The 14,892-nt window shown below is 33.5% G+C and overlaps 1 protein-coding gene across 1 annotated transcript in view; it reads left to right on the forward strand.

Annotated features, from left to right (window-relative positions):
* The first annotated feature begins 207 nt into the window (after positions 1 to 207).
* Positions 208 to 14,892, forward strand: part of CSTF3 (cleavage stimulation factor subunit 3) — a 99,890-nt gene continuing 85,205 nt past the window's right edge. Inside the window, exons 1-3 of the mRNA XM_042781312.1 lie at positions 208 to 399; positions 6,116 to 6,217; positions 6,340 to 6,435. Coding sequence (XP_042637246.1) covers positions 208 to 399; positions 6,116 to 6,217; positions 6,340 to 6,435 — 390 coding nt within the window. The remainder of the gene's footprint in view (positions 400 to 6,115; positions 6,218 to 6,339; positions 6,436 to 14,892) is intronic.

The following is a 14,892-nucleotide window of genomic DNA, read 5'->3' on the forward strand; positions in this document are numbered from 1 at the left end:
ACCCACTAGGATGAAACCCAAAACCGACTCACTGCCATCAAGTCAGATCTGACTCGTGACCCCACCTTGGGTTTCCGAGGTAGTATTACTATGGAAGTAGATGCCCCATCTTCCTTCCGAAGAATGGCTGGTGAGTTTGAACCACCAGCCTTCTGGTTAGCAGTCAAATGCCTTAGGCACTGCGCCACCAGAACTACTTCTACTAGGATGGCTGTAATCAAAAAGATAGTAACAAGTTTTGGAAAAGATGTGGAGAAATTGGAATCCTCAGACATTACTGGTGGCGAGTGTAAAAGGACAAAGGCCTTTTCGAAAATAGTCTGGCAGTTCCTCAGAGATAGCCTATGTGCCATCATTTCCACTGCTAGCTCTATACCCAACGGAATTGAGAACATAAGTGTACACAAAATCTCGTAGCAGCATTATTGTTCATAATAGCTAAAAGACGGAAACAATCCAAATGTTCATCAGTTGTTGAATAGAAAAATAAAATGTGGGATATCCATACAACAGCCTATTACTTGATAGTAAAATAAATGAAACACCAATTGATGTTACAACATGAACCTTGGAAAACTAAGTCAAAGAAAACATTGTATGATTTCATTTACATGAAATGCCTACAATAGGCATGTATGTGAAGACAGAGTAGATTGATGGTTGCCTAGACCTAGAGAGTTGGGGGAAAATGGGAAGTGACTATTAATGGTACAGGTGTCTTTTTAGGGTCTTAAAATTCATTGTGTTGATGGTTGCAAGACTCTGAATATATTAAAAAACATTGAATTGTATGCTTTAAATGGGTGTATTATGTCATGGTGGTACAATGCCTAAGACATTTGACTGCTAACTAGAAGATTGGTGATTCAAACCCACAAGCTACTCCAAGGAAGGAAGTACTCCATTTCCATATTATTAGCCAGGCTGTGTATTATTCACAGGGAAAATCAATTAGTTGATAATTTAGCAATGTAAGACTATTGGAAAACAATTAATAGAATAGATAGTGATATTAATAGAATAGACTAGTGATAGTCCCTCGATAATATTTTCCTGTATTCAAAACTAACTCACTGCCATTGAGTTAGGTGCGACTCATAGCGACCCCTCCTTGGGTTTCTGAGGAGGTATCACTAAGGAAGTAGATTGCTCAACCTTTCTTCCAGGGAGTGGCTGGTGGGTTTGAACCACAAGCCGCCTGGGTAGCAGTCAGATGCCTTAGGCACTATGCCACCTATGTGTTTATACATATATGTACATACATACATATATATATATATACACACATATATACACACACACACACATACTGATGTCATCTAGTTCAAGGTCTTTCTGATTTTTACTTATTTTTAATCCATTTGAAATAGTATTTTTGGTTTATGTATCTCTGTTTTGTGCAGTTGTATTATTTTTCCTTTTTTCAAAAATTGTGCAACCTTCCCTTTGAAGTAAAACAGAAAATCAGCTCTACTGATATCATTGGTAATGTGCATACCCTAGCATTTTGTCCCAAGTTTTGCTTCTCCCTTAGCTTCTCCTAAAGAATGATATGGAATGCTTGTTTATTCCTGAGACAAAAGCTGGACTTTGATAAGAGTTTCTCATAGTAATAAGTTCTTGGGATGGGACAGCTGTTCTTTTACTGTACTAAGCAGAGTTATGGCCTCATTCCATTTGGGTGTATCATAGGTGGGTACTGGAAGCTTGCCTAAGTCTTCTTAAAGAGGCCTATTTCCCTACTCTGCCAGTGAATTCAGGAAATAATACAACTTTCATTCCCTGTGTAGGCCCATTCTGCCTTGCCTTACAAGAAACTCTTCAGTTTTCCTTTACCCTGTAGCAATATGGTAGTGAGACCAAAAGACAAAAATAGTACTCTGAGCATTGGCTACCCAACTGGCTTATAGCTGTGGCAATGAAAAGGCATCTGCTGTGGGACTGAAATTTGGTCATAACTCTGGAGTGAACTCTTTGGCATTTTGTTTGGTTAGCTTCCATTGTTAGTTAATGCTGTTGATTGAGAATTAACTGTACAGGGAGACTTTTATGAATATTTAACAACATTCTTGGCCAGAGGGAAATACTTAGGGGTGTTACTGTGATACTATAAAAAGAACTGAGCCCATGGTTCTGAAATTCTAACTGGACTTTTGGCAGATTCATGTAATTTGTATATTTTTAAATGGTGCTGATAACCTATTTAACAAGAAGTGAGGATTAAAACGGATAAGGAATGCAAAGAGAAAAATCACACTGTAATGCCTGATATATAGTAGATAGGCAGCACTTTTTTTCTTTGGTAAAATTATGTAACAAAATTTTCCATTTTACCCATTTTTAAGTAGGTAATTCATTAGTGTTAATTATATTTATAGCGTCTTGTAGCCATTCTAGTGTTTCCATCAACAATTGTTTTTTAATCTGACCTCCAGCATCCTTTGCAGGGCTTCATAGGTCCATGGAACTCTTCTTCTCAGGTGTCTATAGAAAGAATTTTAGGGGTTACTTGAACTTGGATGGAGAAAAATACTCTTTATTTTCACTAATCTTTAATTTAAAAATGAGCATTTCCTTCGATTATAAATATAGGCAAGAAACCACATTAGTGTTAGCAGCATCTATCACTTGGATACTAAATCAAAATATCATTTACACTGGTTACTAGACTTGATGTTGTTTAATGTGTTAATTATATACTTTGAAAACATTTTGATAGTTATATTTATAAGTATAATTGGTTTTCTTTGAAATCCCTTATAGTTTATTTTGTATATTAAAAAATACTCTGAGAAGAGGTCTGTAGACTTTATTAGGCTGCAAAACGGTCTGTGGCACCAAAAGAAGAAGAAAAAGACGGGGAATCCTTGGAGAGCCTTGGTTTTTCACCGAGGATGCGTGTTAGAACCACCTAGAGGGTTTTTGTTTTTTAAATTGACGGCACAAGCCCATCTTCAGAAAATCTTATTTAATTGATTTACAATGGGACTTGCGCATCTCTGGTGGGTAGGACCTAAGACATTTGACTGCTAACCAGAAGGCTGGCGGTTCAAACCCACCAGCCATTCCTCTGAAGGAAGGTTGGGCAATCTACTTCCGTAGTGATACCACCTCAGAAACCCAAGGGAGGGTCGCTGTGAGTGGGATCTGACTCAAGGGCAGTGAGTTTGGTTTAGTTTTGGTTATCCCTACATAGTTTTAATGTGTAGCCATGGTTGAGAATCACTAAAGGGCTGGTTTATTTTGTCTAGTAAGCAGACATTCTGTGATTATGCTGGGCTGTATATTAGATGCTGTCTTCTGAGTTTCTCTGTTCTTTTTAAGATTATGATATCCATTATCTAACTTGGGAAGTTAATTTTCAAGAGTGAGTCTCAAGTGATTTACTTATTACCCTTTCAACAGACTTACTTGAAACACGAATTTTTAGAACCAGTGAGAGCAATTGAGGTATGGATTATCTATATTCAATTCCTGACTTAAAATTCCTTTATCAATTTTGTACATATAGAAGGGTGTACAATATAAAGTAAGTTTCTCTCTGTATCAGTACCCCTTCAAAGAAGAAGCCACTTTACCAGGTTCCTGTGTATTCTAGATGCATTCTAGAGGTATGTGTGCATGTCCCCTGCCTGCCCTACTTTTCTGTAGAGATTGTTCCATGTTTCCTACTTACAGGTCTGCCCTGTCTTATTCTTTCTGTTGTTAGTTGACATCAAGTGAACTCTGACTCACAGCCATCGTCATAATCATCGATATGTTTGAGTCCATAGATTGAGGTTATCATGTTGGTCCATCTCATTGAGGCTTTTCTTCGTTTATTTTGGCCTTCTGTTTTACTGAACATCATGTTCTTTTCTGGCAGTTGGTCTTTTCCTGATGTTTTGTCCAAAGTATACAAGTCAAAGTCTTGTCATCCTAGCTTCTAAGAAACATTCTGGTTGTGAGCATTTGTCAGTTTGTTGTACTTTGGTGGCTTATGTCTTGCTGTGATGCTGGAAGCTGTGCCACCTATATTTCAAGTACTAGCAGGGTCACCCATGGTGGGCAGGTTTCAGTGGAGCTTCTAGACCAAGATAGTAGGACAAAAGGCCCAGTCATCTGCTTTCCAAAACTGGCCAGTGACAACCCTGTGGATCACAACAAAATATTGTTCTTTTTAATGTCTACGAATTTCATCATTTATTTAACTAGCTCTTTTATATATGTTCCTTTAAATTATTTCCAGTCTTATGCAACTACAAACAGCCTAGCAGCTTACTATCCTTCAGTATACATCTTTGTGTATGTGTGTGGTAGGGTAAGTTCCTAGGTAAAATTTAGGGTCAGAAGATCATTTTAGATTTTAATCAATATTGCTACTTGCCCCTGCCAATAGTGTGTGTGTCGGTTTCTTCATACCCTTGCCAATACAGTGTGAATTTTAAAACATGCATTTCTTGTGTTTAAAAGTTAATTGTGTTTCTTTTTCTAAGAACTGTTTGTATACTTTGCCCATTTTCTTTTTGAATTGCTAGATGGCACATAACAACAACAGTCTTTCATTGGTTGGACTTAATACTAATAAACTTACTGATTTTTATATATGTTGGAGGTATTTTTGTCATTTGACTTTGATCATAATACTTTTCTCATGTACAAGCTTTTTATGCAGTTTAATCTTTTCAGACTTCTGAAGAGCCTTTCCCATGCTAAGATAAATTTTTACCATATTTTCCTATATTTCTTACATGTATTTTCACTTTTAATGCTTTAAATCTTCAATCAATATGAAATTTATTTTGGTAGAAAGGCTTCAACCTTACTTCTTTTTTTCCAAGTGACTATAGTTGATTCTAACTCCTTTTACTGGATAATCCACTATCTGATGTGAAGTGTCACCTTTATTTGCTAATTTTGCATGTATTATTCTCTTTCTAAACCCTTCTGATCCATTGATTGGTTTGTCACTATTACCAGAGTTACTCATTCTGTGTTGCTTTATATATTTTAATATGTGGTGAGACCAATATTTTTCCTGTTGTTTTTTGGGCGAGCTATTTATAAAGCTCATAATTTTGATTACAGTAGTCTTTTAAAACATGTTTTTCTTTTTAAATACATGTACTTTCTAAATAAAAATCAGTGATACTTAGGGAAAATTGGCAAGCTGATATATTCCAAAGAAAGTTTATTTCTCCCAGATAATTTTTTTCTCTAAACACAACTTTTCTCAATTTTCCCACACTGGTGTTTTTTACAGACTTGTTTCATGAGATATTAACTGCCATTAAGAAAAAGGAGAAAAAGAAATGTTAGGGGCAGTGTTTGTCCCTCTTGAATGTTATCAATAATATGTCTTGCTGTATCTTAGATTTTGAGATTTCCATGTTATTTCATACCTTTATACCTTTGCTTTTGTGGCTCGGGATGAATATTCTGTAGCAGTGTTTCTTAAAGTGTAGTCCAGGGTCCCCTGAGGGAGGGTTCCTGTGACATTGAGGGGATCTGTGAATTCAGAGTGTTTCACTCTTACTCTCCAAATGTACACTACATTTTCAGCTGCTGTATAGTATTGCAGCAGATTAAGTACAGAAGCAGAAACGGTACTTCAGCTACCTATTTAAAACCAGACGTAAAAAGATTTACAAACATAAAAAACATTTTTCTCACAGGATTTTTTTTTCATGTAAATGTTGTTTATGTTAACATGTAATGAATTTATTTGTAATAGAATGAATAAATATTTAAGCTTTTCTCAATTTTAATTTTTAACATAAATAGTGATATAACTCATATAAACAAAACTCTTTGGGGTCCTTAATTTTAGAATGTAAAGGGGTTCTGAGACCATAAATCTTGAGTACTGATGCTACAGTGTTTAATATGAAAAAGGGTTTATTTGAATGAAGAACATTTTAAAGTATGTTACCACTTGATTTTGTTTTTTTGGTGCAGGTGACTTCTGAAAACAAGGTATACCACATAGATTCCAAAAAGCACAGGCCTGTTTTATAACATTTTTGAGCTCTTTTTTTGTTACATGGCATCCTGGAACAATTATATTATGTTTGCATTAAGTTATGCTTGAGATTTTTAAAACAGTAATGTCAGTTTGTTACTTATTTTTTTCCAGGCAGCTGAATATGTCCCAGAGAAGGTGAAGAAAGCTGAAAAGAAATTAGAAGAGAATCCATATGACCTTGACGCTTGGAGCATTCTCATTCGAGAGGCACAGGTTTAGTGATATAGGATTACATTTTGTTCTCTATGGGTCCAATCACACTACTTGGTTCTGCAGTAAATAATATTTTCATAATCCTAATATTGTAAATGCTGTTTATTGGTTTTCAATTTTAGAATCAACCTATAGACAAAGCACGGAAGACTTATGAACGCCTTGTTGCCCAGTTCCCCAGTTCTGGCAGATTCTGGAAACTGTACATTGAAGCAGAGGTTAATATTTTATTTATTTTATTTCTTCTTACATAGCATCTGGTGGGAATTGCATACACTATAATGATAGAAAACAAGTTAGGAATATATAGCATAGCTAAGACAAGGAGGATTTAAATGTTTCTTGCCTTTATTTTGTAAAATAGGTATGAAGGAGTAATTAAAATGAATTTTTGAAATTTGGGACTTTTACAAGCTGATGATTGTTGCATTTTGGAGTTGCAACAACATTAAAACAGTTTCAATGGTATTGGAGTGCTTTAGCCTTTTATTTACTTGTCATGTGTCAATTTATTGCCTCCTGTGTCATTTATTTAGAACTCATTTTTCTTTTTATTCCTACTTACAAACTAAAACGAATGGGATTATATGACAATACAGAATATTATCTTAGTTTCATAGGTATTTTGAGTGTCTGTGTGAAAGGAAATATTTTTAGATTAAAAAAATACTTAGATTTTAATTTTGTGAAATGCTTGGTTTGTCAATAAATGTAAGCACTTCAATAATTTAAAGAAAAGTTTTTCTGTAGGATAAAATTTACATTATGTCAGGAATAACCTCATGTGACTCAAGCCTGTGTAATCATAATTTACCTGATTATATATTTATGTATTTATTACATTTTTAACTATCTTGGAATGTGAAGTCAGGCATACTTACTTTAAAGAGTAAGGACCTCATTCTTGATTATGATTAGAAGGAAAATTTACATTTTTGAAGACTGGAGTCAGCAGTCAAGATGATATAAAGTGTTAATGTGACGATAACAATTAACATCATCATCGTCCTAATAATTTTCAGGAATGGGGTGGATGGGTGAGATGGTAATAATTTATACCCACATTAAGCTGTCCATTTCTTTTTATATTAATGCAGTATTCTTATTTTGAATATTAATTTTGTGATATAAATTCTCAACATAATCAAGTACACTGCAGCCTCGTCCTAACATTTTCCACTGTAGTTGAAATTTGGTAATATTGTGGGTCTGTTTTGGACCCATTCAAAGGGCTTTAGTCACCAGCAGTGCTGAATGGACTTCAACACAACACAGTCTCACCTGTGATGTGTTTCTCAGAATGGACCCAAACAACAGCAGATTTAAGTTGAGGCTACAGTGTACTCATTGTATTTGTGCTATAGTTTCCATTGTATTACTTTGTGAGGGGGAAATGTGTAGGAACATTGTGTGTGTGTGTGTGTGTGTGTGTCAGTTATCTGTGTGTGGTTGTGTATGTGGTGTGTGTGTTTGTATGAGTGAGAGATTGTAACTTACTGTGGAGTCTGGTTGTAGTTTTGGCCTGTGACCATATCCTAAAGTTTCATCGATTATCTGCCAGGATCATTTCTTTCCTTACTACAATTAAATCATCATAGTAGACCAGCATGAAAGTCAACAGGTGAGTGAATAGGCCTATCTGAAGTACGCTGAAGCCAGTGCTGCTTCCTGTTACTCATTAAAGCAAGGAACCTGGATCACCTGAACTTGGTCCACATTGCAATTTTGACTTTACAAACATACTAGCTTATATGAGAACTTACCAGCAATGGACATAATTGGTATATAATCGTTTTTGTATAGTGAAGTAGTACTAAGTTTTAAAAATTGCTGTTTCTTGAATATTCAGGCATTAGCTGTGTATTTTGTTATATCATACGTTAAATTGAAATTGGCATTTAGATACTCCATTCTGTAATTAAAAACACAAGGATCCTGTTTCTCTCATATCCTTGCTGCATTCTTAAAAAAGGGAAAGACCAGGTCATGTTTCAAGGGGCTGAAATTTGTCTAAATGACAGGCTTATTTCATATATTTCAAATAAACCCAGTTGCCTGATTTATTTAGTTCAAGGTGTTTGCAGTTACTTTTCACACACATGCAACTCTGTATATATTATGTATGAAACGTTGATTAAAAAATGTAAAGTATATATGTAATTTTAAAAACTTTCTATCCCTGGGTTAGGATATAAGATGTAAAATTGAGTGCTGGTTTCAGAAAAAAGTACTTGAGCTGTGTTTTTCACTTTTCTGATTTGCTCTTTGTTTTTTTTTCTCACATTTTGTATTTTGTGATAGTTCTGTGAGAAGCTAAAGTTTTCTTTGTCTGACATACTATATAATATTCCTGGAGAGAAGATACATAACCTAATTATAATACTTTTTAAAAATCTGAAGTGATAACAAGAATGTCTCTACATTGAAAGTAGTACTAACTGTTTACATAACATCTTGTTTGCACTTTGAAGAATAAAGCTTTTCTAATACGTTTGTTGTAACTCAGTACTTCATGGCGGGAGGATTGTAATGTTTCATTTACTTAATTTAGTAGTTTGTGTGACCCAAAATACATTTAGTTTTTTCCTAATAGAAGTAAATACATTTTATAATAAAGATAAATTTGCTTCCCTAAAATTTCTTATAAAACATACTTAAATACAAAATGGGAAAAAAGAGCAATATATTAATTTTTTGTTTTTAAATTTGAAACAGCAGAAAATGGAAGTATATGATTAGTTATTTAGAAAAGAAGGTAATGATACTAGTCTGATATTTTTTATATTTGCCACTATATCAGCTTTTTTCTTACTGAGAGTTCAGCAATTCCTAGCTAGCTTGCTGTGTAAAATGTAGATTTTAAACATACCGAAATTCATTACTACTTACATCTTTTTGCTATAGCATGCAAATTATTGGAAGTAAAATTCTATTGTTCTGATGAAAGAGTAATTAAGACTAACCTTTATGTATTATTGATACATAATTTCAAAAATTATGTAGGCCAAATAACTTTAGTAATGTATATTACATAGATGATAGGTTACATTTTGCCTTAAATGCTTGAAATGTATTGCTTTTCAGAAATGCTACTTAACAAAATCATGAGAGCAAACAGTTATTCTAAGGTGATATCTCTATTAAGTATAGACAAAATATAATTGTTATGATATGAAAATAAGTTTGCTTTTGCTTTGTATTTAAGTAAAGGCAACATTTTGATAACATCTGCAACCGCTCAGTTGCTATATGGATATCTTAAATGCAGTGAAGTAGATTTTAAGAAATGCTAGTTCTTAAACACAAAAATGAAATACTCCAATCAGAGCCTTAGTGCTCTTTAAAGAACCACTTTTGAGAGTGGTCCAAAGGGTCAGTAAGTACAGTAATTCCTGAGAGTTACGAATACTTGACTTGGGACAAGTCCTATTTGCCCTTTACTGTACCATATATTTGCCTCATTTTGAAATGATTGAATCAACTGCTACTCAACAAATGTTCAAATGTTGATCACAGTCACCTTCAGTTGTTGCACATGTAGCTTTTAAATGACTGAAAAGACTTGTAGACTTTTCTTGCACTAAACTAAGGCTAAAAAGAACTGTATGCACCCGTTCGGACTTACCCACAAATTTGACTTACAGACACATTTAGGAACACATCTCTTTTGTAACCCTAACCTAGGCACTACCTGTATTACAAAACAAAATTTATACAGTTTTGCCTCATACTTTTAGATTTTTTTCTTCATGTAGTTTCTGCAGCTTTTCATGTAGGTAGGTAGGTAATCAATGTGACAGATTTGTAACCTATGCTATTTTATTGTTAGAAGTAATTCATGTTGAATTGAGCAACAGCAATATGAAAGTTTCCTACTGAAGGATGATGATTTTTATTGGTAGCTGAAGGAAAAATGAAGATGGGTAATGCTGCTGATAATAGCAACAATGTATCTTTCTGTCTATTAAAGCTGTAATTCTTTAATAAAAGTATATAGAGAATTCATTGCTTCTTATTTAAAAGTTTTTAAAGCAAATTCTTTTCTCAATACCTGTTTCTTCTTTCATTGTAAGTTATGAGTTGTTAAGTATACATTTCTGTTTTTCAAAATCTTTCTTCTTGGAAAATGGAAGTGAACTGAGGATGCAACATGAGTGACTTAAATTGAAAAAAAATTCTCAAGTGTTATGCAATGTTTTAATATCGTTTAAGTAGCAGTTTAAAATAATGTATTCTGTTTTGTGTACATTGAGCAATGTGATTTTAATATATAGATAAAATTGCTTTATCTTAAATTATGAAAATTTCTTTTCTATACTTAAGCCTGTAGCTTTTTTTTTTTTTTTTTAAACACTGTACTCTTTTCTTACAGTTCTGCTCTTTTCTTGTTTGTAATAAATGTTGGTCCATGTCTGTGTGATTATTCGGATTTTATTCTAAAACACAATATGCTTGCTCTTTTTATCAACAGTTTCTTAAAAGTATGTATAAATGTAGAGTAGGGATGTAAAAGAAAACAGGAATTACTTGCAAACACAGAACTGAGTAACTGATTTGAATAATTTAAATACAGTTTTAAAAACAAAGGAAATTTCCATGTTTTCTATTATAAAGTAGTAAACTTCGGTTTTAGTTTTGTTGAGTTGTCTTATCCCATCTATTTTCTTCTCCATTATTGTAGGAAAAATGTTTAGCTGTTGTTATTTTTACTTACATGGACTATACATTTTTTCCCTTGGGGCTTTTTCTCTTTGTCCAAGACATTTCATACTAAAACTTTTCTGCAAAAGGATGTAGTCACTTAAATACAAAGTATCTTTAAAGAAATTCTTATGTTTTCTAATCTTTATTTCTTCTAGGTAATTCTTTTATGTGAAATGTAGCCATTTCATTTTCAAGCAAAATCATGTGCTTTCATTTCTCAACTTTACAAAGCAAACTATAATCTTTGTAGTCTTTGATAAACTTTTATTTAGGGAAAAAAAGGTAATTTTCTTTCTTCAGAGAGTCTTAAATTTAACCCAGCTTCCTTATATTCTACTCTTGTATAATATAATATTAGTATGTTCTAAAAATGTGAATATATTCTAAAATTCTAAATTTTTTGGATATTTATGAAATGACTTAATGCTTAGTTTTCAATAATTTTTTGGTTTTGTGGTCATGAAGCTCTTAGGGGATCATTTTGGTATATGATCTCCCCTGTCCCAGCTTGTATAATTAAAGATACGCTACAGCATGGCATCCACGAATAAACACACACGCACTCAAGCCCTTTGTAATAGTGTGGGGCTTAGAAACCTCCATGTTTGGAAATAGAATTAATTCTAAAACATAAAAACATTTTTAGGATACTCAATATCTTTGATTCTAACTTAAGCTTAGGGGAACCAGGTTGGAGTCGATTGATTTTTCTGTTTAAAACAGACCTCTTAAAATGAAAAGCTGTCAGATATTTTCTAATGCCTTTATTGTTTTTATTTTGTTTAATGTGGATCCTTTCCATTTTCAAACAACTATTTTTGAATGAATCTGGTTCAAGGCACTTCAAGGAATTGAAGATGTCTAAAGTATTACCAGTGATAATCTATTAAATGCTGCACTTAGTAAGTGTGGACAAAAATGCATGTATATATATAATTTGATTTTTAAACCTTAATTTTGATTTTTATAACTAAACAGTTGCTTTTAGAAAACAGTTGCTTACTATAATGGCATAATAGATTGAAATCTGTAGATTTCTCTCACACACATCAGAATCCACAGCGATTTGAATAAATAGTATTTGCTTTTCATACAACTTCTTGAGGAACTCAACTGCATTTCTAAGGTTCAGGGAAGCATAACTTTGGGTAAGTTTTACCATTTTGTATGCTAGGAGACATCATAAGAGTGTTCTTCTTTGGAAAATGTGGTTAAGTGGTAGTTTTAAGGACGTAAATTTACATCAAAGACAGAATGGACGTGTTATTTTGGAGTAATAATTGAATGTCATATCCAAAGACAAATAAGGTCTGTCCTAAAGCTTTTTGAAGCTTTCTAATACTTCTGATAATATGGTGTGTAAAATTTAATTACTTATGAATGTTCCACCCTTTTTTTTAATAAGTGTAAAATTTGAGCTCTAACGTGTACAGGTGATACTAATGTACAGTTTTCCTCTGCATATTTATATACGGGAAATGGTCTCGTGACATTTTCTGCAGCTTTTGCATATTGGAATTGAGGGGCAAAGGGTGTTGTCATTTCATCATGATGATTGTCCTGAAATTTCTTTCACTAACCAAACTACATACATTTCAAGTATTACATACTTAAAGCCAAAATGGGCATTATATTTAAACCAGAATTTTAGAGCTGAAAGGTAAGAAATTCGATTACCAAGGCCCACTGCTGTAAAGTTGATTCCAACTCCTGGCGACCTTGTAGGAGAGTAGAACTGCTGTCCCACATGGTTTCCAGGCTATCTTTACAAAAGCAGACTGCTATGCCTTTTCCCCATGGAGCGGCTTGGTGGCACAGTGGCTGAGCATTCAGTCAGATCCACCAGCCGCTCTATGGGAAAAGATGTGCCAATTTGCTTCCATGAAGATTTACAATTTAAGGGACCTTGTGGGGCAATTCTACCTTGTCCCATCAGAATCGAATTTAGTCTTTTAATCTACAAAGGATGGATATGTTGAATCTGTTAATAAGAATAGGCAGCCAGTTTTGTGAATTAGGCTTTAGAAAACAGTAAATGAACCTACTGCTTTCAATATATCTAATACCCAACAGAATGCTCCCTAGACAATAAAAGCAATAAAGCGATCAGGCTCCTGACTTGTTCTTTAGCTCCATCATGTTGTGATTTACAGGTCAGTGTGTAATCAAGAAGTAATTACATGCTTTGTAGTACTCTTGACAGTGTGGTAACTATTTCTTGAATCTACTGTCAACATTGGTGATGTCATTTAGCTTATGGCATTTTTTTTAATTCACTGCCTGGGTTTGAAACCTGTCTTCTGGCCCCATAAACTTAAAATAATCACACATGCCAAAGCCAAAGTTTGCTTTTAGTAACTCCATAACAGAAAACAATTGGTTGCATAGTTACTGGCATGAAATGAGAAAACCTAAGTCCCAGCTGTTGTGAAAGGCATTTAGGCTGGAGAATGTGGCTTATAGGAATTAGTTCAGTTTTTAATGAATGCTAACTCCTTCGTAAGAATACCATCTTCATATTTTCAAATTATTAGCTGATAGGTCCATTTAAATGCTACTTATTTTATACACATACTAGAATTTTACTCATTTTGGGGTGGAGAATGAAGTCTTTTCATGAAGGATCATTCATATTTTTAGTTATTTCTGTAGTCCTGTTGCAGTCCACTTTGAGATTTTTTCACTCAAACCAATTTAAACTTTTTTTAAAAAAAGACATATTTCCTTAATAACCTTTAACAGTTTTAAAAATCAAATACGACTAAAAATAATCTAGTGGTGATTTTACCATGTTTTTTCCAGCTCATGCCTATTCTAAAAGTTGTCTGATTATAAATTAAGAATCTCATCACTAATAATAGTTAGGAAATACTCTGAGTATTCTAGTCTAAATTTCATAGAACCATGTAAAATAGTTCATAAAAAGGCACTTGACTGCTAACCAGAAGACTGGCGGTTCAAACCCACCAGCCACTTGGAAGGAAAGTTGGGCAATCCTGCTTCTGTAATGATACTGCCTAGGAAACTCAAGGAGGGGTCGCTATGAGTTGGTGTCGACTCGATAGCACATAACAATATAAACACAGTTCACTTCTTAAATTCAGGAAATTTAACAATAATCTGTACTCTGCTAATTTTGTTATTCTAGTAATGCAATGCCCTTTACAACATTTTTTTTCCTGAACCAGTATCCATCAGGTTATTAGAATTATGTTTTTAGTTGCAATTGCTCTTTAGTCTCTTTCAACCCTGGACAGTTCTTAGCCTTAATTTAGGTTTGTTTACTACTTCATCATTAGAACAGATTACGCGTTTTAAACAATTCCATATGATTGGTTATACGTCCTGGGTGCTCATGATCAGGCACATGATCAGTGACATCAGTTTTGATTTGGTTAATGCGGAGATACTTTCATTCAAATTGTATAAATGTCCTTTTTATCTAACCCTCCCTCTAGAATTTAGTGATGAGAGCTATTTTTTGTAAGTTATGGAGTGTGTTTTACTGTTTGTTATTGAGTGTAAATAGGTACTCTGTTATGATTCACATTTTAAGCTGCTTAAACTATTGGAAAATACTAGCTACCCTTCCCCCTACTTTTAAAATTTTAAGCAACTAACTAGTAAGTGTTGTTAGAAAAAAATTACAATTCACAGAATTTTACTTACTGGTTTATGTTTGTAGCAAGTTTTTGAAATACAAAGTCATGTTTGTTGTCAATAGTGCCCTTTTATTCTGTCATAAATGATACAGGGACGATAACTCTTAAAAAAAATATGTAGCACCCCCCCAATCATTAGACAATATAAAAAAATTCCTGTTTTTATATATTGATAAAAGATTAAAAAGTGAGTTTAAAAGATTGTCTAGTCTAGATATTTGTTTGCAGATGCTGTATTTTTACAGTAATTGTTTCATTTCTTGGTTGTGTAATCTTGAGACAAAATAGAAAGTTGGTAACACTAAAGTT

This window comes from Orycteropus afer, unplaced genomic scaffold, assembly GCF_000298275.1.
Source record: "Orycteropus afer afer isolate SDZICR_OR568_19922 unplaced genomic scaffold, OryAfe1.0 scaffold00103, whole genome shotgun sequence".
Classification (NCBI taxonomy): Eukaryota; Metazoa; Chordata; class Mammalia; order Tubulidentata; family Orycteropodidae; genus Orycteropus; species Orycteropus afer.